The 23500-nt window shown below is 34.5% G+C and overlaps 1 protein-coding gene across 1 annotated transcript; it reads right to left on the reverse strand.

Moving 5' to 3' along the window:
- Window positions 1-281: 281 nt before the first annotated feature.
- LOC122270846 (uncharacterized) lies at window positions 282-14555 on the reverse strand. The gene is made up of 3 exons (XM_087168697.1): window positions 14026-14555; window positions 9751-13400; window positions 282-9633 (listed from the first exon to the last, which is right to left on the reverse strand). Exons 1-3 carry the CDS (start codon window positions 14452-14454, stop codon window positions 405-407), a joined length of 13308 nt encoding a protein of 4435 aa, XP_087024823.1. The 5' UTR covers window positions 14455-14555; the 3' UTR covers window positions 282-404.
- Window positions 14556-23500: the final 8945 nt, after the last annotated feature.

Below are 23500 nucleotides of genomic sequence, written 5' to 3' on the forward strand. Positions count from 1 at the left end.
AACTAATTTTTCTATTTTTAGAGGGAATTTACATTTAAACTTAGTTTTTTAAAATTGGAAATGTTGATTTATGTATTTGGCTCAAAAATACGAGAATGAACAATTGTATAATTGAGAATAAACACTGAATACAATTCATTTATCTTTGAAGTCTATGTTTTCATATTTCTTATGTATCAAGGGTTTGTGTTTTACTACATAAGAGTTCAAGTGATGTGAAGCCCTTTTTCGGTTTCCTCCATTCAGTTATTTATTCTCACAAAAATATTTACATCGTTCTGTTCTACAGCAACACTTTATGTCGTTTAATAAGATTGCTATCACTCTGTGATAAATCGCTTTATATGAAGTGAGAAGAATGAAGTGATTAACAAAAAGTATAGTTTTTAAATCGTCAAATAAAGTTAAGTTTTGAGACATACAGGCCACTGTCCCCAAGTAGAAGTAGAACTGGTGCAATATAAATAATTCAGTCTGGGATCTTTTAAGTGATATCCAGCTGCGCACCCCACGGGGCATCGATTCCCTACAACCAGTTTCGAGCAATCTTGTACTAACACCATGCCTTCAGGCATTACAGGTGGGGGACAGTAGCATTCAGGCATCTTAGACCATGTTAGATTTCGTAAACATATCATGTAGTTTATTCCTTGAATAAATTTCGATCCTTCCTTCTCCCACTTACATCTGAGTACGCAACGTTCTCCGATTGCTATATTTTTGCAGGTAGAATCACTTCTCAACCATGTTTTAAACCACTTAGGTTCGGGACAAACGGTGCGACACTTCGGAAACCTTGGCCATCGGGCATTCCTTTGGCACCTCATTCTACCATCTCCTTCTATTCTTTTCTTCCTGTCCCTACAAGTGAGTTGGCAATATTTACCTATTCGCAGGTCTGTACAATGTCTTGAGACTATTTCCAGATCTGGGTTCATTCTTGGTAGTGGACAGGTGCAATCAGGTAAAGCAGTCCAGGTGCCGTTGCTTAAACATCGTATGACTTTATTTCCAATCATTCTACCGCGTTGGGTGCAAACTAGGGAACAAGATTTACCTACAACCGGATTAACGCATGGAGATTCAAATTGAATGTAGGAGGGTGGAAAGAGCATTCGACATTTTGGTGAAATACATTGAGTGCTACGAAGTGATGACCACCTGGTGCTGTTAAAACACATTATTGTTTTATGTCCTCTTATTTTCTTATTTCCTTTACATCGAATCTTGCAAACATCCCCCCTTTTTTTGGAGTTACAGTTCTCATCGGCTTCCAAATCATTGGTGAATGTTGGGGGTGGACACAAGCAATCGGGCAAAGAAGTCCATTTGTGCATTTTCTGACACATTATTTTGGCATTCCCTATCATTTGACCTTTATTCCTACAGTTAACATTGCATGACTCACCCACACCTTTGGATGAACAGTTCTCAGTCAAAGTCAAATAATAAGGAAGTTTAGGTTTTCGACATCTTGTAACACACAGAGCTCGGAAATTCCATTTTGCATTAACTCCACACGTCAATTTATTATTACCTTTTAATTTATAATGTCGTTTACAACCTATGGTGCAGATTTCACCTCTTTTTTTGTCGACGCAGCTTCCAACAATATTTAATTTTCTAGGAAGTACGGGATTCGGACAGGTGCATTCAGGAAAGGAACTCCAATTAGATCCAAGTAAACATTGAATTTGAGATTTTGCAATTAGTTTCCCGCCTTGCGAACAAGTTAAGTGACAAGTTTCGCCAACCACTTTTGAAGAACATTTACTTCTAAGATTCAAATAGGCAGGAAGTTTAGGTTCCGAACACACAGATGAGCATTTTGGTAGGGCAGAGGACCACTTTCTGCTTTCTTGGCAGGTCAAAGTGCTTTGTCCTATTATTTTCTGATTTCCTTTACAGCTAACTTCACAAACTTCACCTTTTTTCTTGAAATTGCAATTATCCTTCGTCTTTAAATCATTCGATAGAAGAAGTGGAGAGCAAGTGCAGTCTGGAAATGTGCTCCACGCATGCTCACTCAAACATGTTATTGCAGTTCTTCCAATTATACTGCCATTTTGAGAACACTGCACTTCACAAGATTCACCAATGAGCTTTGAGAAACAACTTCCTTTTATAGCCAAAAATACTGGAAGTCTCGGATTCAAACATGTTATTAAATCGCACTTGGGTTGTAAAGACCAGTTAGCACCTTCCAAGCATGTCAAGAAATTTTCCCCCGTCATTTTGCTATTTTTTCTACAACTGACTCTACAAACTTCACCTATTTTCTTTTTATTACAATCTTCTAAATTTGTAACACCTCCTCTTAATTCTGGCGGTGGACACGTACAGGTAGGCAGTACTGTCCAATGAGTCAGTGTTAGACATTTTATCAAAGGGTTTCCGATTACATGCCTATATTGAGCGCAATTCACTTTGCAGGATTCTCCGATGATTTGAGAAGTACAGTTTTCTTCAAACTTCAAATAAGGCGGAAGTTTTGGCGCAGAGCATATTGAAACACAAGTTGGAGATTTCGACCACAAGGCATCACTCTGACATTTCAATACATTTTGGCCAACCAATCTTTTATTTCCAACACAACTAACACTACAAACGTCTCCTATTTTCTTGTGATCACAATTCACTGTTGCTCTCAAGTTTGCCGTTAAAGAAGGCGATGGGCAAGTGCATTCTGGGTATTTACTCCAGTCATTTGTACTCAGGCATGTTATTAAATTTGTTTCAACGATATTACCTTTTTGTGCGCACTTTACTTGGCAAGATTCCCCAACAATTTTAGCTGAACAAGCGTCCTTTAGAATCAAGTATTTGGGAAGATTAGGCTTCGAGCATATTGAGGCACATTTTGGTTGTGGTGACCATTTTCTATTTTCTTGACAGGTTAGAGTATTCTGTCCTATTAGTCTTTTATTCTCTTTGCATCTAATTTCACAAACATCACCCTTTTTCTTGGAATCGCAACTCTTTTTTGTCTCCAAATCCACTGATAAATGAGGTTGTGGGCAAGTGCAATCTGGGAATTCGCTCCAGTCATGTTCACTCAAGCATGTTATCACAGCTGCTCCAATAATATTACCATTTTGAGTACATCGTATTTCACACGTCTCCCCAATGAATTTAGAAACGCAAATTCCCTTGATAGACAAATAAATAGGAAGTTTAGGGCTTGAACAAGATATCAAATCACACTTAGGCTGTGATGACCAAGTAGCGTCGTCCAAACAAGTCAAAAAGTTGTTTCCAGTCATTTTACTATTTTTTTTGCAACTAACTCTACAGATTTCGCCTATTTTCTTTTCATTACAATTTTCTGAATTAAGAACTCCTCCTCTTAAAGAAGGTGGAGGGCATGTGCACGTTGGTAGTGAAGTCCAACTAGTCTGTGTTAAACACTTTATGGAAGGATTTCCGATAATCTTTCTATTTTGAACACAATTAACTTTGCAAGTTTCGCCAATGATCTGAGAAGAACATTTTCCTTCAAGCTCTAAATAGCTTGGAATTTTAGGCTTAGAGCATATGGAGACACATTTTGGTTGTGATGACCATTTTCTGCTATCTTGGCAAGTCAATATATTCTCTCCTATTATTCTTTTATTCTCTTTACAACTGATTTCACATGTATCACCTTTTTTCTTATAATTACAGACACTATTTGCCTTTAAATCTCCTGATAGATGTGGTTGGGGGCAAGTGCAATCTGGAATTTTACTCCATTCATGTTCATTCAAGCATGTAATCTCAGCTCTTCCAATTATTCTGCCATTTTGAGAACACTGTACCTCACAAGACTCGCCAATGATCTTCGAGAAGCAATTTCCCTTTACAGTCAAGTAAGCAGGAAGTGTCGGATTTCGACATGTTATCAAATCACACGTTGGCTGCAAAGACCAAGTAGCATCACTCAAACACGTCAAGAAATTATTCCCCGCCATTTTACTATTTTTTCTACAACTAACTCTACAAACATCCCCTATTTTCTTTTTATTACAATCTTCTAAATTCAAAATACCTCCTCTGAAAGATGGTGGTGGGCACGTACAGGTTGGTAGTACGCTCCAATTAGTCTGCGTTAAACATTTTATCAAAGGATTTCCGATAATGTGTCTACTTTGAACACAATTCACTTTACAAGTTTCTCCGATGATTTGATTGGAACAATCTCCTTCTAACTGTAAATAATTTGGAAGTTTGGGTACGGAACAAACTGAAACACAAGTTGGAGGATGAGACCATGTAGCATCATCTCGGCAGGTTAAAGAACTTTGTCCTAACAATCTTTTATTTCCTTTACAACTAACATTACAAATTTCTCCGATTTTTTTGTTATCACAATTAGCCATTACTTTTAAGTTTGCTGTTATAAAATTTGTTGGAGTTGGGCAAGTGCATTCTGGGTATTTACCCCAATCATTCTCACTTGCGCATGTTATTAAGTTTTTACCAATAATATTACCATTTTGGGCACATTTTACTTCGCAAAATTCCTTTACAATTTTCGACGAGCAACTCTCTTTTAGACTCAAGTATTTTGGAAGTTTAGGCCTAGAGCATAAAGTAGCACAAGTAGGCAGTGAGGACCATTTTCTGTTTTCTTGACACATCAAAGTACTCTGTCCTATTAATCTCTTATTTTGTTTACATTTCAATTCACATGACTCTCCTTTTTTCTTAAAATGGCATAGAGTTAGAGTTTCTAAATCACGTGATAAATGTGGAGGTGGGCAAGTACAATCAGGAAGTTGGCTCCATTCGTGCTCACTCAAGCATGTTATCACAGCTTTCCCGACAATATATCCATTTTGATTGCAGCGTACCTCACAGGATTCCCCTTTGAATTTAGAAAAGCAATTTCCTTTGATCGTCAAATAATGAGGAAGTTTTGGATTTGAACATGTTATCAAATCGCATTTTGGTTGCGCTGACCAGGTTGCATTTTTCAAACAGATCAAATAATTATTGCCCTTAAGTTTGCTGTTTTCTCTACACTTAACATGACAGACTTCTCCTTCCTTCTTTTTATTGCAATCACCTAAATTTATTACACCTCCCGTAAAATATGGTGGAGGGCAAGTGCAAGTTGGTAGTGAAGTCCAACTAGTCTGTGTTAAGCACTTTATAGAGGGATTTCCAATAATGTGTCTATTTTGAAGGCATTTTACTCTGCACGTTTCACCGATTATTTGAGAAGAGCAGCTGTCTTCCAGCTTTAAATAGAGTGGAAGTTTAGGTACAGAGCACACTGAAGCACAAATTGGTGCTGGTGACCACGAGGCGTTATTTTCACATGTCAAAATACTTTTTCCTACCAATCTAGTATTTCCCATGCAACTAACTTTACAAATATCACCTATACTTTTGGTATTGCAACTAACTGATGCACTTAAATTCTCTGTTAAAATTGGAGCTGAGCAAGTACATTCTGGAGGTTTGTTCCAGCTATTTTCACTTAAGCAAGTTATCAGATTTGATCCAATTATAGTACCATTTTGTGTGCATTTTACTCTGCAGGATTCACCAACAATTTTTGAAGAACAATTGCCTGAAAAAGCCAAGTATTTCGGAAGTTGAGGCACCGAACATATTGAGGTACAAACTGGTAGGGATGACCATTTTCTATTTTCTCTGCACGTCAAAATATTAGATCCTACTAATTTTTTATTTCCTTTACAACGAACTTTACAAAGGTCTCCTTTTTTCTTTAAATCACAGACATCTATCATCTCTAAATGATGCTTCTGTAATACTGGGGATGGGCAAGTGCAATCAGGAAGTTGGCTCCATTCCTGCTCACTCACACATGTTATCACCGTTTTCCCCAAGATACTACCTTTTTGCTCACACTGTACTTCGCAAGATTCTCCAATTAATTTAGAATAGCAACCTCCCTTGAAAGCTAGATAAGAAGGAAGAGTAGGATTGGAGCAAGTTATGATATCACACTTCGGTAACGAAGACCATTCCATGTTTGGTAAACAAGTCAAGTAATTGTTGCCTGTCATTTTGCTTTGTCGCCTACAACTAACTTTACAAGATTCGCCAATTTCCTTTTTATTACAATCCTCTGTGCTTATGACACCTCCCTTCAGAGAGGGTGGGGGACATGTGCAATTTGGTAGAGAACTCCATTTATTATTTGGGATACATCTTATTGTATTATTACCGAGAAGGTGACGTTTCTGCGTACAACTCACTTCGCAAGTTTCGTTAACAACTTTGGAAGAACAATTTCCATTTAGTTCCAAATAATCTGGAAGTACGGGTACAGGACATATTTGAGCACATTTTGGCAATATTGACCATTTCCTACTTTCTTGACACATCAAAGAGCTTTGTCCAATTATTCTCTGGTTACCACTGCATTCAGTTTTGCAGCTGTCTCCGTGTTTTTTTAAATTACATTTTTCAGCAGTTTTGAGATCCGCTGGTAAAAGTGGGGCTGGACAAGTACAGTCTGGCCATTTGCTCCAATTTTTTTCACTTAAACATGTTATTGCAGGCTCTCCTAAAATACTACCATTTTGTGAGCAGCTTACCTCGCAAGAATCGTTTACAACTTTTGAAGAACAATTGCTATTAAAAGTTAAATATTTGGGTAGTTTAGGAGTTGAACACAAGAAAGCACATATAGGAGAGGATGACCATTTTCTATTTTCTAAGCACGTCAGAAAGTTTTGTCCTATTAATTTCTTAGTACCTTTACACTTAATCCTACAGGTATCTCCCCTTTTCTTGGAACTACAATTTTCTGTTGCCGAGAAATCTTCAGATAAATGTGGCAAAGGGCATGTGCAGTCTGGATACTCACTCCACTCTTGATCACTTAGGCATGTTATTAGATTGTTTCCAATAATGCTGCCATTTTGATGACATTGCACCTCGCAAGATTCCTTTACGAGTTTCGAAAAACAGTCCCCTTTGAATGACAAATATTCGGGCAGCACAGGGATCACACATGTTATCATATCGCATTTAGGCAAAGATGACCAAGTAGTATCTTCTAAACATGTTAAGAAATTGTTTCCAGAGAGTTTACTATTTTCCCTACATTTAACTTTACAAGTATCACTGATTTTCTTTTTATTACAATCTTCTATATTTATAACACCGCCTGCTAGTGGGGGTGGTGGACAGGTGCAAATCGGAGGTGGGCTCCATTCTTTCTCCGCTATGCATCTTAATGAAGAATTTCCTAGAATTTGTCCCTTTTGAACGCACTCAACTTCACATGTACCCCCCACTATGATAGAAGAACAATTTCCTTCAACTCTTAAATACTTGGGAAGTGTAGGTTCAAAGCATACAGCTACACATTTCGGCAGCATTGTCCAAGTAGCATTTTCCTGACAGGTTAATAAATCTTGACCTAGCATTCGTTTACTTTCCATACAGGTCATTTTACATTGTTCATTTACTTTCTTCGAATCACAGTTTTCTTCAGTCTTCAGATACTCTGTTAGGTTTGGTTTTGAACAGGCGCAGGTGGGGTATTCGCTCCACGTATTCTCTGCCATGCACCTGATTTTGGTGTCACCGAGAAGTAAACCATTTTGATTGCATTCTACTTCGCACGGTTCTCCGATTTCTTTCGAAAAGCAGTCTCCTTTGAAACTTAGATATGTTGGAAGTTTGGGTTCTGCACATATTATCATATCACACTTCGGTGAGATTGACCACGTTATATTTTCTAAACACGTGATAAAATTTTTTCCTATAATTTTTTTATTTTTTCTGCACATAAGTTCGCAAATTTCACCTTTCTTCTTTTCGTTACAATCAGTTTTATTTAGAACGCCTCCCGTTAATAGCGGTGGTGGACAGGTGCAATTAGGTAAGGCGCTCCATTCATTTTCCGTTAGGCATTTTACCGTAGCATTTTCGAGAAGTTTTCCCTCATGCATGCATTTCACACTACAGGTTTCATTTATTGTCTTTGAATCACAAGTTCCGTTAAAAACTAAGTGTGCAGGAAGTACTAACTCGGAGCAGATCGAAACACATTTAGGTAGTATTGACCACTTAGTATTGTTTAGGCACGTCAAAAACTCACCATCTTTCAATTTTCTGTAGCCAATGCATTTAACTTTGCAAATATCTCCAATTTTCTTCTCATCGCAATTATCTTCTATTTCTAAATCGTCACCTAAAAACGGAGCGGGACACAAACATTCTGGAAATGGACTCCATAACTGGTTCACTAAGCACTCAATTGTATTGTTACCAATCGTTTTACCTCCTTGCTTACATGTTGTCTCACATCTTTCACCAACATGTTTCGAAGAGCAATTGTCATTTGTTTCCAAATATTCGGGGAATTCAGGATTAAGACAAATTGAAACACATTTTGGTAATTGCGACCATTCAGCATTTTCAAGACACGTTATTAAATTCTGCCCCAACATCTTACTGTTTTCTTTACAGGAAATGGTGCAGTTTTCACCCCTTTTTTTATGCCCGCAACCATCTTCAGCTACTAAACTTTCGTTTAAAATCAATGGTGGGCATGTGCAGTCAGGAAACTGACTCCACGTTTTTCCATCTGTACATTTTATCGTATGATTTCCAAGTAATGTTCCTTTGTTAACACATATTAACTCACACGATTCCCCTTCATTTGAAGAAGAACATTTTTCCTTTAAAGTCAGATAAGAATGGAGTTGAGGAACAGAGCAGTTTAACAATTGGCAGAACGGCAATGGTGTCCATTGTGTGTCGTTAAGGCATGTAATTGATTCCTTCCCGATTAATCTCATATTGTTCTTGCAACTAATTTTGCAAATTTCGCCCCTTTTTTTAAAAGTGCAATTGTCTTTAATTTCTACTTCATCTGTGAGTTGCGGCTCAGGACAGCTGCAGTCTGGTAATGTGCTCCATTCAGAATTATTATGACATTTTATGAATTTGCTTCCAATCAATTTACCTCCTTGTTTGCAAGAAATTTTACAGCTATCTCCTACGTATTTGGATGAGCAATTTTCTTCCAGTTGCAATATTGCTTCTGGTATTTCAGGTTTTGGACATGTTTTGCGGATACAAAAAGGTTGAGAACTCCAATTAGTATCATTTTGACAAGTAATAAAATCCGACCCTTCAAGTTGCAAGCCATATTCACAGTAAAGATTGCATTTTTGTCCGCGCCTAGTATAAGAACAGTTACCCTTTAAATTATTTTTTAAAAGTGGTGATGGACAGGTACAATCTGGCAGAGTGCTCCAAGTATAGTTATTTAAACACACAATCTTACTGTCTCCAATAATTTCGCCTCCCAATTTGCAGCTTAAAACACAAAACGAACCCACTTTTTTCAAACAAGCTCCTTTTAAAGTTAAAACACTTCTACTAAATACGGGTTCAGAACACATCCTTTCTATGCATCGTGGCAACGTGCTCCACGTTGCATCATCTTGGCATTCAATAAAATCTTTTCCTAAAATCATGAATGGATCTTCGCACTTTAATCTGCATATTTCATTCACATATTTCGCCGAACAATTTTCTTTCAAAACTATCGAGTTTGTCAGATTAGGAGTAGAGCATGTTGTGTTTGAACATATTGGTAAGCTTGTCCAAGATCCCTTCTCTTGGCAATAAATTGAAACGATCTCCGAAGTTTTCAACCTGGATTTACATTTCAAAAGACATTTATCACCTGCACTTTTATTAAAACAATTATCTAGAAATTTTAGTTTTTCATTTAGTTTTGGAAAGGGACAGAAGCAGATGGGAAATTCAGACCATTTCAGTGAAGAGTAGCATTCAATGTAATTTTCCCCCTTCATCGTACCACCATGCTTGCACAATAATTCGCATCTTTCTTTCACACCTTTGGAAGAACAGTTCTCTTTAAACATTAGGTGACTAGGCAAATTAGGCTTAGAGCAATTTCTTTTTAAGCATTTAGGTTCTATTGTCCATTTAAAATTGTTTCGGCACATAACAAAATTTTTTCCGTACAGCTCTAAATTTTTCTGACATTCAATCAAACAAATTTCTCCGGGAGTTTTGAATGAGCAAGTTTCAGTTAGGAATAAACCTGGACTTAGGTTCGGGTTCGGGCATGTACATATAGGAAATGAAGTCCATTTTAGCTGTTTCAAGCATTTAATTTTATTACCATGAGCGATTTCTCCTTCCATTTTGCACAAAAGTCTGCAAGCATTTCCGGGTATCTTTTTAGAACAATCTTCGTCGAACTGTAGGTAGCTTGGTAGTACTGGCTTTGAGCAATGTCTTAGGTTGCAGGAAGGAAAATTATTCCAACGAAAATTTGCTCCACAAGTTATGTGACTGTTAGCCGGATAATGAAATTTTTCTTTGCAAAAGACTTTGCAAACTTGTCCTGGTTGTTTCGACGAACAATCTTCTAACGAGTTTAAGTTAAGTGGGAAAAAAGGTGGTGGGCATGAGCAGTTTGGTAAAGATGACCAGGTTGTAAGAGTGATGCAATAAATCTTACTATCCTGAATAGTTCTGCCGCCAGTACGGCATTCGAGTGAGCACGCATCACCGATAACTTTGGATGAACAGTCTTCTCGAAATATTAATTCATTTGGAAGTATTGGCTTGGAGCAAAATACTTCACGACATATCGGTAGTTTACTCCATTTTGTATTATTTTGGCAAGAAATATAACTTTTGCCAATAATAATTGAATTCTCTACACATTCTAAAAGGCAAATTTCCCCAGGTATTTTGAATTTACAATTTTCAACCATTTTCAAATCATTATCTATCATTGGAGATGGACAAGTGCAACTTGGAAAGGATGTCCATTTAACAGTGTCTTCGTTTTCTATACAAGTCAACATGTTCAGTTCAAGAAAATCACCCCCTTCACGACACTTAAGGCGGCATGTTTCTCCCAAAGATTTGAAAGAGCAATCTTCATTAAAGATCAAACTTTTAGGAAGTTTAGGTTTTGGACAGAACACTTTTTCACATTTTGGTAAAGGTGACCACCTTGTATTACTTAGGCAAATAATGTAATTTTTTCCTTTCAAGCGAAAGGTATTTTTGCATTTTAAGTAACAACGCTCTCCAACTTTCACATTTTTACAATCTTCATCTTCTTCTAGAGCATCTGGCAGAGTTGGCATGGGGCATGAGCAATCAGGAAGAACTGTCCAATTAGTACCTTGTATACATTGAATATACTTGACACCATGCATTTTACCTCCTTCTCTGCATTCAACTTCACATTTTTCTCCGGGAAATAATTCTGCGCAGTCTCCAACATATTCTAATGATTTTGGCAGAATGTTTTTGATACAAGGTTTTCGTTTACACATTGGAAAAGGACTCCATCTTGTGTCATTTTGACAAAGTATGAAAATACTTCCCGCAGAGGAGAATTCCTTTTTACATTTTAAAGAGCAACGTTCACCCGGGAACTTAGTAGAACAATTTTCAGCAAATAATAAATAATCAATCAAAACTGGAGGAGGGCAAGCACATTTTGGGAACAATGACCATTTTTTTTCTTTTTTGCAAGTAATTTTATTCGATCCTAGCAGTTTTCCTCCGTAGCGACATCTTAACAAACAATGTTCACCAAATGTCTTTGATGTACAATCTTCGCTGAAAAATATAGTTGTTGGAATGAGAGGCTCAGGACAAGTTATTTTCTTACATCTTGGTAAAATGCTCCATTTCATGTTTTCCTGACAAGTTATAAAATGATGTCCAACTAAATAAAAATATTCCTTACAAGTGAGAGAGCAAGTGCTATACGGCATCACACTTGTACAGTTGCTTATAAATTCTAAATTATCACTAAGTTTAGGGAGTGGACAAGTGCAATTCGGTAAGGCTGTCCAAAATAATCCATCAATGCATTTAATTTTATCTTCCTTTACGAATAGACCCTTTTCTCGGCATTCAAGCTGACAGTACTCACCGGACATTTTTGATGCACAATTTTCATGAAAAGTCAAAGAGGCGGTCAACTTTGGTTTCGGACAAAGTAATTTCGTACACACAGGGAAGGCAGTCCATTCTAATTGATCTAAGCATCTGATAGTCGTGGTTTGTTCTAAGGCATACCCACGCTTGCATTTTAAATGACACCTTTCTCCTGGATATTTCAAATTACATTTTTCCTTCAGTAATAAAGGATCTTGAATGGACGGAGGAGGGCATGGGCAATTTGGATATCTATTCCATCCCGCAATACTTCGACAGATCAAAGTGAAATTAAGTTCTTTGCGTTGCTTGCAGCGAATGTTACATTCTGAATTTGTTTCAACGCCAGAGCAATCACTAATAACCTCTAAATGCTTCGGTAAGATAGGAGCGGGGCAGTAAGTTTTACCTCCTTCGCAAGGTTTTACTTTGCTCCAAAGCCCGGGAAAAAGACAGGTAGTTGCGTTCGGTCCCGAAATTTTAGCTGTCGGATTATCACGACAAGTGAGGTTGCAGCTTATACCAACATTAGGACTACAAATCCCTGTTATCCTTACATTTCCAGGAATCGGGGGAGGAAACGCGCACCGCATGCTGAACAATTTATAAGGAGAGAGCTCATTCGGAAAACATTCGGGAACATTAATCCATCGACTTTTATAACAAATGATAAAGTTCTGTCCTATAAGTACAAACTGATTAATGCATCTTACTTGACATCTTTCCCTTTCTTTGAAAGCACATTTATCTACAAATTGTATGTAAGGATGCAAGTGATTTCTGTTACAATTAGACGTTCTGTAAAAGTTTTCAGGTAAGCAGCGAGGAAGTCCCATCCATTTAGGTAACTGAGAACAATACACTGTGCTATTTCCTTGCAATATTCCTTCTCTACATTCTACTTGACAGGCAGATCCTGCACTCTGTTTGCAGTCACAAGTAAGGACCAAGTATTTTGGCAAAGGCGGACACTTCTCTATGAGAACACAATGAAGTTTAGTAACCCACTTCTTTTTCACGCATCGTAGTTCGTGCCAACCTTCTGGTCCGTAACCCTTTTTACACTTTATCAGACACACCGAACCTTCATTTCTGAAGCAATTGCTTTCTATCAAACTGTTCTCATCAAGCTTTGGCTTAGGACATTGGGAATTCTTTATTCTGTCATCCCAAAAATGAATTTTTGCATTTCGGCAATGTGGTAAATTTTTCCAGCTTCCAGATGATCCACAGTAAGCTTTTTTAATGGAAACAATTATTTGAGGATATATTTTGACGTTCGGTACATAAGTGTAAACTCGACAACCAACTTCACAAAATTTATTTTGGGATGCTTTGCAAGTGGGATCGATGAAACTTACTTCCATAGGAAGGGATTCTTCTGCACATTGCAATCGGGCATTACACGTAGGCAGAGGTGACCATTCACCTGAAGGCAGACATGTTGATGCGAGAGGCATGACCTTTTGATTGGGGCATCGAATCTAAAATGAAAAGAGTCCTTTTTGAAAAATTTAAGCAAGCTAAAGCTTTTTTGTGGAAAAAAAGTTAAAAAATACCAGGAAAAAACAGATATAGTGTTATCAAATAAACATTTTATTTTAATAATTTTTCTTGATGTTTTATTGCACTTCCGTCCCTTTAAAGTTAAATGAAAGGTTTAGAACTTTTTACTAATTTACAATAATTTCCTTCATTACATGGATTAATTTTTAAAATCACTAGATTGAATTTTTGAACATAATTACTGCAGAATTCAGGGATTTCTGTAAAAGGACATTTATTTAATAATTTATAAGAATTCTATATTCACACTTTGCAAGCAAAAACAACATTCGCAAATATTAACTCTCTTAAAACTACAAATTTCAATTTTAAAAAAAATTAAGGTCCCACTTTTATATAAAGAGAATAAATTCTTCACTTTTAGTGTAGGATCATAGAATTCGTAAAACATTTTAATGCTATTAGGTTTATGAATTAAGTTTTTAAGAGTGCACCATAATAGCAGAGAGTGAAGGGCTAGTTCATAAAATTAAGAAAGTTACAAGTCAAGTCTTAAAGTGTGATAAAATTCATTGGATCAATGTAGCTCTATTTCTTACAAACCTTACAAGAAGTATCTTGATTTCTAGAGCAGTCTACGAGCTCAGCAAACTTCAAAGGCGGGCATTTTAGACTTAGTGATGGGGCGCATTTGGGAAACATTTTTCCATCTTCTATACAAAGTAGGGCAAATTTACTGTTGCCACAATTTACTGTACAATCATTTGAGATTTCGGAACAACTTCCGAACTTAACGAATAAAGCCAAAATGTCGGTACAGTGCGACTTCTGGCGGTAGACTCCTGAACTTGTTGCAGTCAATTTGATTCTAAAGCATGTCGAGAGATCTTGGAGATCAACTGGAAGGTTGTTGCATCTAATCAGATCCAAACTGGAAGATTTTTTCAATGGCGATGGGCAGTCGGGGAGAACTTCCCATTCGCCAATTTCGAGGCATTGAATGTAGTGTTTCCAAATCTCAATACCATTCATTTCACAAACAACTTCACAAATGTCTCCGAATTGATTGCTACACAGTTCACCAATTTTTAAATTCGTTGGTAAATTCAGCCGTGGACAAAAGGAGCTTGTGACGTGTGCTAAAAAGGAAAATTTGTAGTTTTTAATTAATATCGAAACACCAAGCTGTTTAAATAGTTATGTGATTCATTAATATTTATTACACTGTGGGGCGCTGTTCTACCATGTCAACCGTCATCTACGAAAAGGTACCCCATCATAGAATCGAGTTAACATGTCTTATATACTAGGGAAGTGGAATTGTAATTTTGTAGTGGTGGACACCCTACAGTACTCCCCCACCAGAATTATATCTGTGATAGAATTCAATGAACGGATACCACTAGTTGATTCATTGCTGTTTTGTGAGAGGCCGGGAGAGCTGTATTAAGATCACCGTACTTTTTGAGTGCTGAATGTGAGAGGTGTGTTAACTTCACGGTCGCAGTCGCTCCTGTGTTGCCTTTAGCAGTCGAGTGCATGCAGGCTGACGTTGTGTATGATCGAGACGAGACTGAGTAGCAACAGTGCGAGGAGGTGGATAATGTCGCAGTCACAAGTAGCAAGTCAGCTGTTCCATGTGGACCATCCATCGAAGTAGGCGTGTTCACATCGTAGTGGGCGTTTCCGTCAAGGTAGGCGTGTTCACATCACGTCCGGGTCACCAATGTGGGGGTGAGTTCTTAACAACAATGTCAGCCGTCATCTATGAAAAGGTACCCCATCATAAAATCGAATTATCATGTCTTACATACTAGTGAATTGTAATTTTGTAGTGGTAGACAAAACAAAAATGGATTCATATTTTCGTATGAATTCATCGCAATGAACAAAGTTATAATGGAAATTAAAGAAAGGTCTCTTCAATATAGCAGTAAAACACAGAATTATAAGCTTTATGTATTTATAAATTATCGTCAGATTTATTTAAAAGCATCCCAATTCCCAACAAAGCAATAAAAACTAACTCTTAGCAATGTAGCGATCTGAGAAAGTAAAACCTTACTGGTGACTGTAGAACTTATTTTCAAACTCGTTTGTCGAAAATAATTTTGTAAAATTGCTAAAAGAGTTAGTTTTATCTAATTTTACTTATTTATTCGTTTTATTAATTTGATATTTTTGAATCTACACGTTTTTGAAAGCCGCCTCTTGTTATCGAAATTACGACTACTTTTTGAGTAGCTAGGATACTCAAATCTTTCCTGGAGTTTTGTGTTTGATGCCAATGTAAACATCAATCGTTTCCTGACCATTAAAAAAAAATTCGTTCTTTTGCAGCCAAACAGAATTTCTCATTTATGAAAATTTCAACCACTTCGCGACTGGCTGTAATGTTTAAATTTAAACCAAAATTTTGTGTTTCAATCGTTTTCTAAATTGTACAAGTAAAATTTATTACTATTTTATTTATTACTATTCTATTAAAATTTATTATTATTATAACTGCCACAACTTTCCACAACTAACCGTCAAACTCAAAAGAAGTGAGTAATAAAATAAAAAAAATATGTAATTATAAAACACGTTTTCTAAGTGGAAAAAAAAGGAAATCTTATTTTTCTCAGATTCAAAATGAGAAATGTACGGCGTATCACTTTTGTAATAGTTCTTCTTATGTCTTCTGGGTTTGCGTGATAAAAACCAAATTATTTCACCTTTTTAGCCAATTTTTTTTAAAAAAATGCAGTTATTGACTTTTTAAATTTTTTTTTTTAAACTCTTAACGCTCCTTCTCGCTCCCGTGATAATGACGGGGTGAGGATTCGCCCTCGATTTCTCGCTCTCGTGAAATTTCCGGACTGGAGTGTTCAGTAGTAACATGCCAATAGGAATAAAACTAATTCATTTCATTTGACCGGAAAACATTTTATTACTCATTTTACACACCAGATGGCAGTACCGGGATATTTTTAAGATAATTGTGGATAGTTATTTTATTTTAAACTAGATGTCAGCACTAATCAAATACTTGTATTTGGCAAAATAGACACTTTTATGACCGTTTTCTTGAAAATTACCCGACCGTTAAGGAGTTAAACAGACGTCGAACACTGGCTACGCTTGGTTGGTATGTAAAATGTATAGCATGACAGTCCAAAATCACAATGTTGGACATTAAATATTTCCACGTAAATCATGACTTAGAACTTGTTTTGACATTCGTTAGTCCTCTGAGTTGAATTCAAAATCTGAAAATTTGATGATTCAAATCCCATACGTGTATATGATCCTTGTCGATTTGCTGTAAGATTATTTCCTTGAGTTTTGCTACGCATGCAATGATGAATAAAAAGAAAAGAAAAAAAATTTGGAAAGTTTCTCTTTTTTCTCAGAGATCCTTAATTATACACTTGATGTAAAAAACTATTATAGTACAATTCAAACTTTGCCAATCATTTAAATAATGTATTTAATGTAGCGTACAAAATAATAAATAAAAAGTAAGTTTAAAAATTATAAATAAATGATATTTTTGTTCGGAATCATAGTTGGAAAAACGCATTGTATAAATGGAAAAAATTTATTTTTGATACTCTTAAATTTTTTAGAGACTTAGTGAAATGTGCTTAAACTAAAATTGATGTTAAGTTTTGAGTTTTTGAAACTTTGATCTTTTTTTCATTAAATGATTTCTTCTTTCACAAAAAACACTAAATTCTGTAAAATAATAGTTATGAAAATATATTTTTTTAAGTAATTATAGGTTATAGATCTAAGTACACTTTGTTTCTTTTAATACTAACTAAAATTTGTATTTAATGAGCCATTTAATGATTTAATATCTAAGAATCGGATCAACAGACGCAAACTCTGACAAAACACATAAAAAGAAAGATAAATTACATGTTTAAGAAAATCAAAGCATAAAGGATGTAAGAAAGGTATTCAAAAAAATTGTTATTGTTTCACATACTTACTCGACACCATCAGAATTAAAATCTCAGTGCACCAAGCTTTTTTAAAAACGACAATCTAAAATAGAATATTACGTAATTGAAATTAGCTTATTAAAATGCTCACCATACATAGCATGTCAAGTTATTTGAAATATTCGATATTTCTCAGCAGTTTTAGCAGATAGTAATGAAGAAAAAAAATTGTATTCCAACTGCTATGTAAGTTACAGAAATTAAGATGATTCTGGTCATTGCTTTTATAGGTTCACTATTCAATAAAAACGATTTCAGGTGTCGCCAATTTGTTACTCTTATATGTTAGTAAAAATGTAAAAGTTTCCATGTGAAGTACTACGCAAAGACTTTATTTGTTTCTATTTTTCTCAATATCGCGAGGAAAAAAAAAGATACAAACAAAGGGCTATTCAACTTTATTTTGTTAATTTACAAAATAAACTCATTCCCAGACTCTTCTTGACTAACCTCCCAAAGTGAATTTAAATCTGTGTTAAATCAAGGTTGTTTCCTAGAATAGGCTATAATGTGTGAAAATCTAGAACAAAAGTTGGCTCAAATAAAGGTTCAGCAATTAATTTTCTTTTGGGATTCTCTAATCCCATTTCGCATTGTTCAGCAGACCCCTCTCAGTAAATGATCATGACCACCTCGAAAGAAAACTGAAAGAATTTCAATTCTGATTAAAAATAAATAAAAAAGGAAAAAACCGGAATTTTCTAATATTATTTTTTTGCTTACAACCAAAAAATTCTAGGCTCAAAGATTTTGGGTTTTACCATTCTTACTTTATGCTTAAAATACTGTAGTGATCACAAAAATACATTGCCTCCTTTTCAATGCTGGAAACTACAAACTAGGAGAGAAACCGGGTTTTTAGAGAAATAAATTATCTTATGCACTTAAAAATGCAACAAGTTAACATGCAATAAAATACTGTAGTAATCACAAAAATACATTGCCTCCTTTTCAGTGCTGGAAACTACAAACTAGGAGAGAAACTGGGTTTTTAGAGAAATAAATTATCTTATGCACTTAAAAATGCAACAAGTTAACATGCAATAAAATACTGTAGTAATCACAAAAATACATTGCCTCCCTTTCAATGCTGGAAACTACAAACTAGGAGAGAAACCGGGCTTTTAGAGAAATAAATTATCTTATGCACTTAAAAATGCAACAAGTTAACATGCAATAAAATACTGTAGTAATCACAAAAATACATTGCCTCCCTTTCAATGCTGGAAACTACAAACTAGGAGAGAAACCGGGCTTTTAGAGAAATAAATTATCTTATGCACTTAAAAATGCAACAAGTTAACATGCAATAAAATACTGTAGTAATCACAAAAATACATTGCCTCCCTTTCAATGCTGGAAACTACAAACTAGGAGAGAAACCGGGCTTTTAGAGAAATAAATTATCTTATGCACTTAAAAATGCAACAAGTTAACATGCAATAAAATACTGTAGTGATCACAAAAATACATTGCCTCCTTTTCAATGCTGGAAACTACAAACTAGGAGAGAAACCGGGCTTTTAGAGAAATAAATTATCTTATGCACTTAAAAATGCAACAAGTCAACATGCAATAAAATACTGTAGTGATCACAAAAATACATTGCCTCCTTTTCAATGCTGGAAACTACAAACTAGGAGAGAAACCGGGTTTTTAGAAAAATAAATTATCTTATGCACTTAAAAATGCAACAAGTTAATATGCAACAAAATTTGATTCTAATCGGAATTATTAGTTAAGAATATTTAAAATCAATAGTGTCTACGATTTGCTTTACATTAGCAGTAGGCTTTAATTGTTAGTAAAAGTTTTACTAATATTATCAATATCATTTCAATGTATTTAATGTTGATTTATAAGTGTTAAATAAAACTCACTTTTGTCACTTGATGTAGCTTTAACATATTTACTTTTTCATTGTTTTTTTAAGCTCCGATGTTAATGTAAATAACAGTTCGGGCACTGAGGACTATTGTTGTTTGAGTTTGGATTTATTTATAACACCTTTGATGCCAAAGAAATTTCTATAACTTTATGTTCGTATAATTTTAAGGCCATACTGGATCACAAAGCTATTTATACTCCAGTTATTAAACAATGATACGAAACATTTTTTGCACACATTTTGATGCTATGCTTATGTTAATCAAATTTAAGCTCGCAAAGAAATAGTAAAAGATTAAAAAAATATTAATCAATTGGGTATAATATAGCCTACGTCACAGGTTGTGTTGTTCCTACTAAATTTAACCCATGAACGGCATTTTCTGCGAGCCTAACTTCAAGCCACAAATAAACAAACGAAGTGTTCGATCGTTTAAATAGCTGCTCGCCAGATTTTATTGCATTATAAAGAAAAGTTATTGAAACTAAATACAACTAAATAAACAACAACAACTAAAACAAATAACAACAACTACTAATAACAATAACTAAATAAACAACAACTAAATTCCATTCGTTTAGCATTGCGTCATATGTTGTTCCTACTAAATCGAAGTAGTTGTGTTTTTTCCATATTATACCCAATTAAATATTTGCCAGAGTTATATAAAGTTTATTGGGATGAGAATAACTGATGATTAATTTCGAAATTATTAAAAGTGTTCATTACATACACTTTGTTTATCCGTAGATTCATTGCTGTCATGTTATTAGTTTTTCTGTTTATCTTTTGGTAACTAAAATATTAACGATAAAATAAAAGTCATATTTTTGTTGGAAAAACGAAATTTTTTGTATCTAAAGTTATTGTCTGTACAAGATGCTCCAAAATAACTTTCAAAAAGTTTAAGATATTTTGAACCAGATATTTGTCTTTAAATTTAAGTTCTTCTCCTTCTTGTTTTAATGTTGGTACGAAATTTATTGCTTCGGTAATGCACCAGAATGGCACACAAGGCTAAGACAAGCCTTGTGTCCTTATCACATCGGCTAAATCCTCACCTCCTATTCACAGTATCTTAAACAGTTTTGGAAAAGTGGGCTACAACATGGTTAAGGTGATTCTTGTGGCACGAATAAGAACAAATCTAAGCCGTGAAAATACAGACTATGTTCGAAAATTTCAGAAGAGGAATCCATCAAAAGAGGGGATTAAGGGGATTAGGGGTTATTATTAGGGGTTAGAGATTGAAGGGGTTAGTTCCATCAAAAAAAGTCCTCCACGAAAGTAAATTTCTCCCAATACTTGATCCAGGAGTTCCCTTGTCTTCTGGAGTGGGTTCAAAATTACAAGGCTATGGAATTGAGCATTAGTAGTCGTAAGCCCAAATTTTGGGCGGCTGTTCAAAGACGGTTATATACGTAAAAAAAATAGAGGTTGAAGCTGTGCATAGCCACTGAAAAAGGACGCTTTGAAATTTGTTCTATATGTTACCCCCAAAAAATCAATATTATTGTTATGCATTTCGCTAATTTTCTCTTGTTTAATAGATCTACAAGGTGATTATAAAATAACTTATTAAACATAAGACCCTTTAGATAGCATACGGCTACGAATTAAAGGAATAAAATTTTGCATTAAAATTTCATTTTTCAAAGGGTATTATTTACCTTACACATGTCTAAAATATTATAAGCATCTCGTATATTATTATTACAATTTTCTTATAGATTGTCTGAGTATAGTGAAAAAAACTCTCACTGTTACGGTAACAGGGACAGAATTTTAATTTGGAAAAGAAAACATTTAAAGCAAGTTTTTTTTGCATGAGAGAAGAGGGCCAGACAGAGGTGGAGAAAAGAACATTTAAAAGTTATTGACGTGTAAGCTATTTTGTTCTATGATGATAGAAAAGAATAAGAGAACATAATGATTTGCATACAGCCATCCTGTTCTTTTCATTCCTGTCCAGTGTCTCTACTATTCCCGCTAAAATTATCGTCACAGTACTCAATTTGAAGTATTTTTACTGTAAGGAGCACGTTTGAGTGAAAGAAAAAGTAGGTGTTGTAGTCCTCTTTCAACTCTTTTTCCTTTAAAAAAAATAAAAAAGAAAGAAAAGAAAACCCAAATAAATCACATGAAAATAAATTCTACGTTAAATTAGCTGATAGTTTAATATGTTGTAATACGTCAAATAAGTACCATAGTTTCCTTCCACACTTTTGAAACTTGAACTTAAATATAATAATAAGTTATTCAATTATAACTTTATTTCGGAAGGAAAAATAGATTTAAAAAATAGTTAAGTTTGTGAAAAAAAGGTAAATTTATCTTTTATGTAATGAAAGAAGAATGAACTCTCACCTGGGAATTTCCGTAAATGTTTTCAATGTTTTGAAGAAAAAAAACTTATCTCTACGAATTGGAATACAATGAATACAAAAATTATTTAAAAAAAACTATATCTTGGACTGTATTGGAATAGTTTTTAGCAAAAGTTATTTTAACAAAACTTATAACTTTGGCTGTCTTGGAACAATTTTAATTCAAAAAATATTTTAATTGTTATAGCAATTCAATACTGTAGAACATTCGTTTAATTATTTGATATCAATTTGCGCTTCGAAAATGATTTTCCCCATGTGCTACGTTTGAGTTGATTGTTCAAGAACTATAATAAAATGGAATGTTTTTCTTCAGCCATATTTTACTTTTCAAATCAATCTTTTACCTTAGAAAATCATGAAAATTAACTAACCACTATACTTCCTTCGCGTGATTTAATTCTAGCACGTGTTTTATTCATGCGGTAAATTATTTTAATTTCATCTACTCTTTATAGCATGCAGCTTATCTTTAAGGTTAAAATATAATTTTGATTCATCCTTGCGAAGGGTAATTTTGCATACTTTTTATCTAAAAACACTTATGATTTGAATGAATTGATTAAATTGACATTCTAAATTGTTTTTACCACATCTATTAAATAAATGATAGCTATTCTTATTTAACGCTTGTTCATCAAAATTAATTAATGTATTACTTGTACTTCTCAAAAGATAAAATATTTGATGGCAACTAGCAGTAGGGCTATGTCAGTAAAATGACCACACTAGTATACCTCACTTAGTAGTCAAGTAAATCGAAAAAGTAAATTATAGTAAGATGGCTTTTACATGCATCCAATCAGCATAATTAATTTTCGTTTAATTTAATCAAATCAGTCAATGGTTAGAGGTGCTTAAAAATTATCGATATTTTTTTATGAATTATGTATTCTATTCATAAAATATTGAAAGATCTAAAAGTTACATTTTGCAGTTATTTAAATAAGAGATAAAAAAAATTCATAAATAATTTTTAAATTTTTATATTTTTTTTATTTTCATACTGTTAAAAAATCTAGACTGAAGGAGGAAGAAACAAACGGGGCAAATTCTTAAAGTTTTGAAGTTTTTGCTTGAAGTTAGAACTGTTCGATGTTTCATAACCTTTAACCTTTTGTGAAATTTATCAGGTTTCTTCCTTTCGTTTTCCTGAGTTTCATTTATAATGTATTTTAAGAGCAGTCTGAAGATTTGTTCACAATTATTTCGAAAGTTTTTTTTTAAAAGATTAGGTAATTTTCTAAGAATGTATTGCTTCGAAATTTATAGAATAATTGTCTTCATGTCTGATTTATATCTATTGGAAGGTATCTTCTTCCGAAAAAACATTCTGTAGTTCCTGTTCATTCTTCTTTACTTAAACATCTTATCGTTGTATCTTTCGCAGTTATACCATTTATTCGACATACAACCGGACAGGTGTCACCGATTGTTTTATCTACACAATTTGAATCGAGAACCAAACTCAAATCAAGTTTAGGTTTTCTACAAAATTAAGAAAAGTATTTCTGTATTATGCACATTTATGACTTGTCTATTGTTTCTTTTACACCTAATTTCGCAAAACTGTCTTTTGCTCTCAACCTGACATATATGTCTGAAACGTTTTTTACTGTCTATGGTTTGGCATGAGCAGTCTGGTAATCTACTTGCCCATGACTCAACTCAAATAGTCCACTCGGTATAAAGGGAACATTTCAAAGAGCGATTTTAATAAACCTTGCAAGTCAACTCACAATCGTCATGTATGTTTATTTTATAACAGATCTCGGTAATATTTAAGAAAAAGGGTGTTTGCTTTTCAGTGG

The sequence above is a fragment of the Parasteatoda tepidariorum genome, chromosome 7 (genome assembly GCF_982258835.1).
Source record: "Parasteatoda tepidariorum strain Cologne lab strain chromosome 7, Ptep-v5.0, whole genome shotgun sequence".
Classification (NCBI taxonomy): Eukaryota; Metazoa; Arthropoda; class Arachnida; order Araneae; family Theridiidae; genus Parasteatoda; species Parasteatoda tepidariorum.

What these genes read in the sequence shown, in the direction of transcription:
- LOC122270846 (XM_087168697.1), bottom strand. Translation starts at nt 14,454, where the DNA reads ATGAATGGTATTGAGATTTGGAAACACTACATTCAATGCCTCGAAATT. An exon ending in ATCAAGATACTTCTTGTAAG is followed by an intron (nt 13,401 to 14,025) that starts GTTTGTAAGAAA and finishes TTTTCATTTTAG; the next exon opens with ATTCGATGCCCCAATCAAAA. An exon ending in TGCTACTCTTCACTGAAATG is followed by an intron (nt 9,634 to 9,750) that starts GTCTGAATTTCC and finishes ATGTAAATCCAG; the next exon opens with GTTGAAAACTTCGGAGATCG.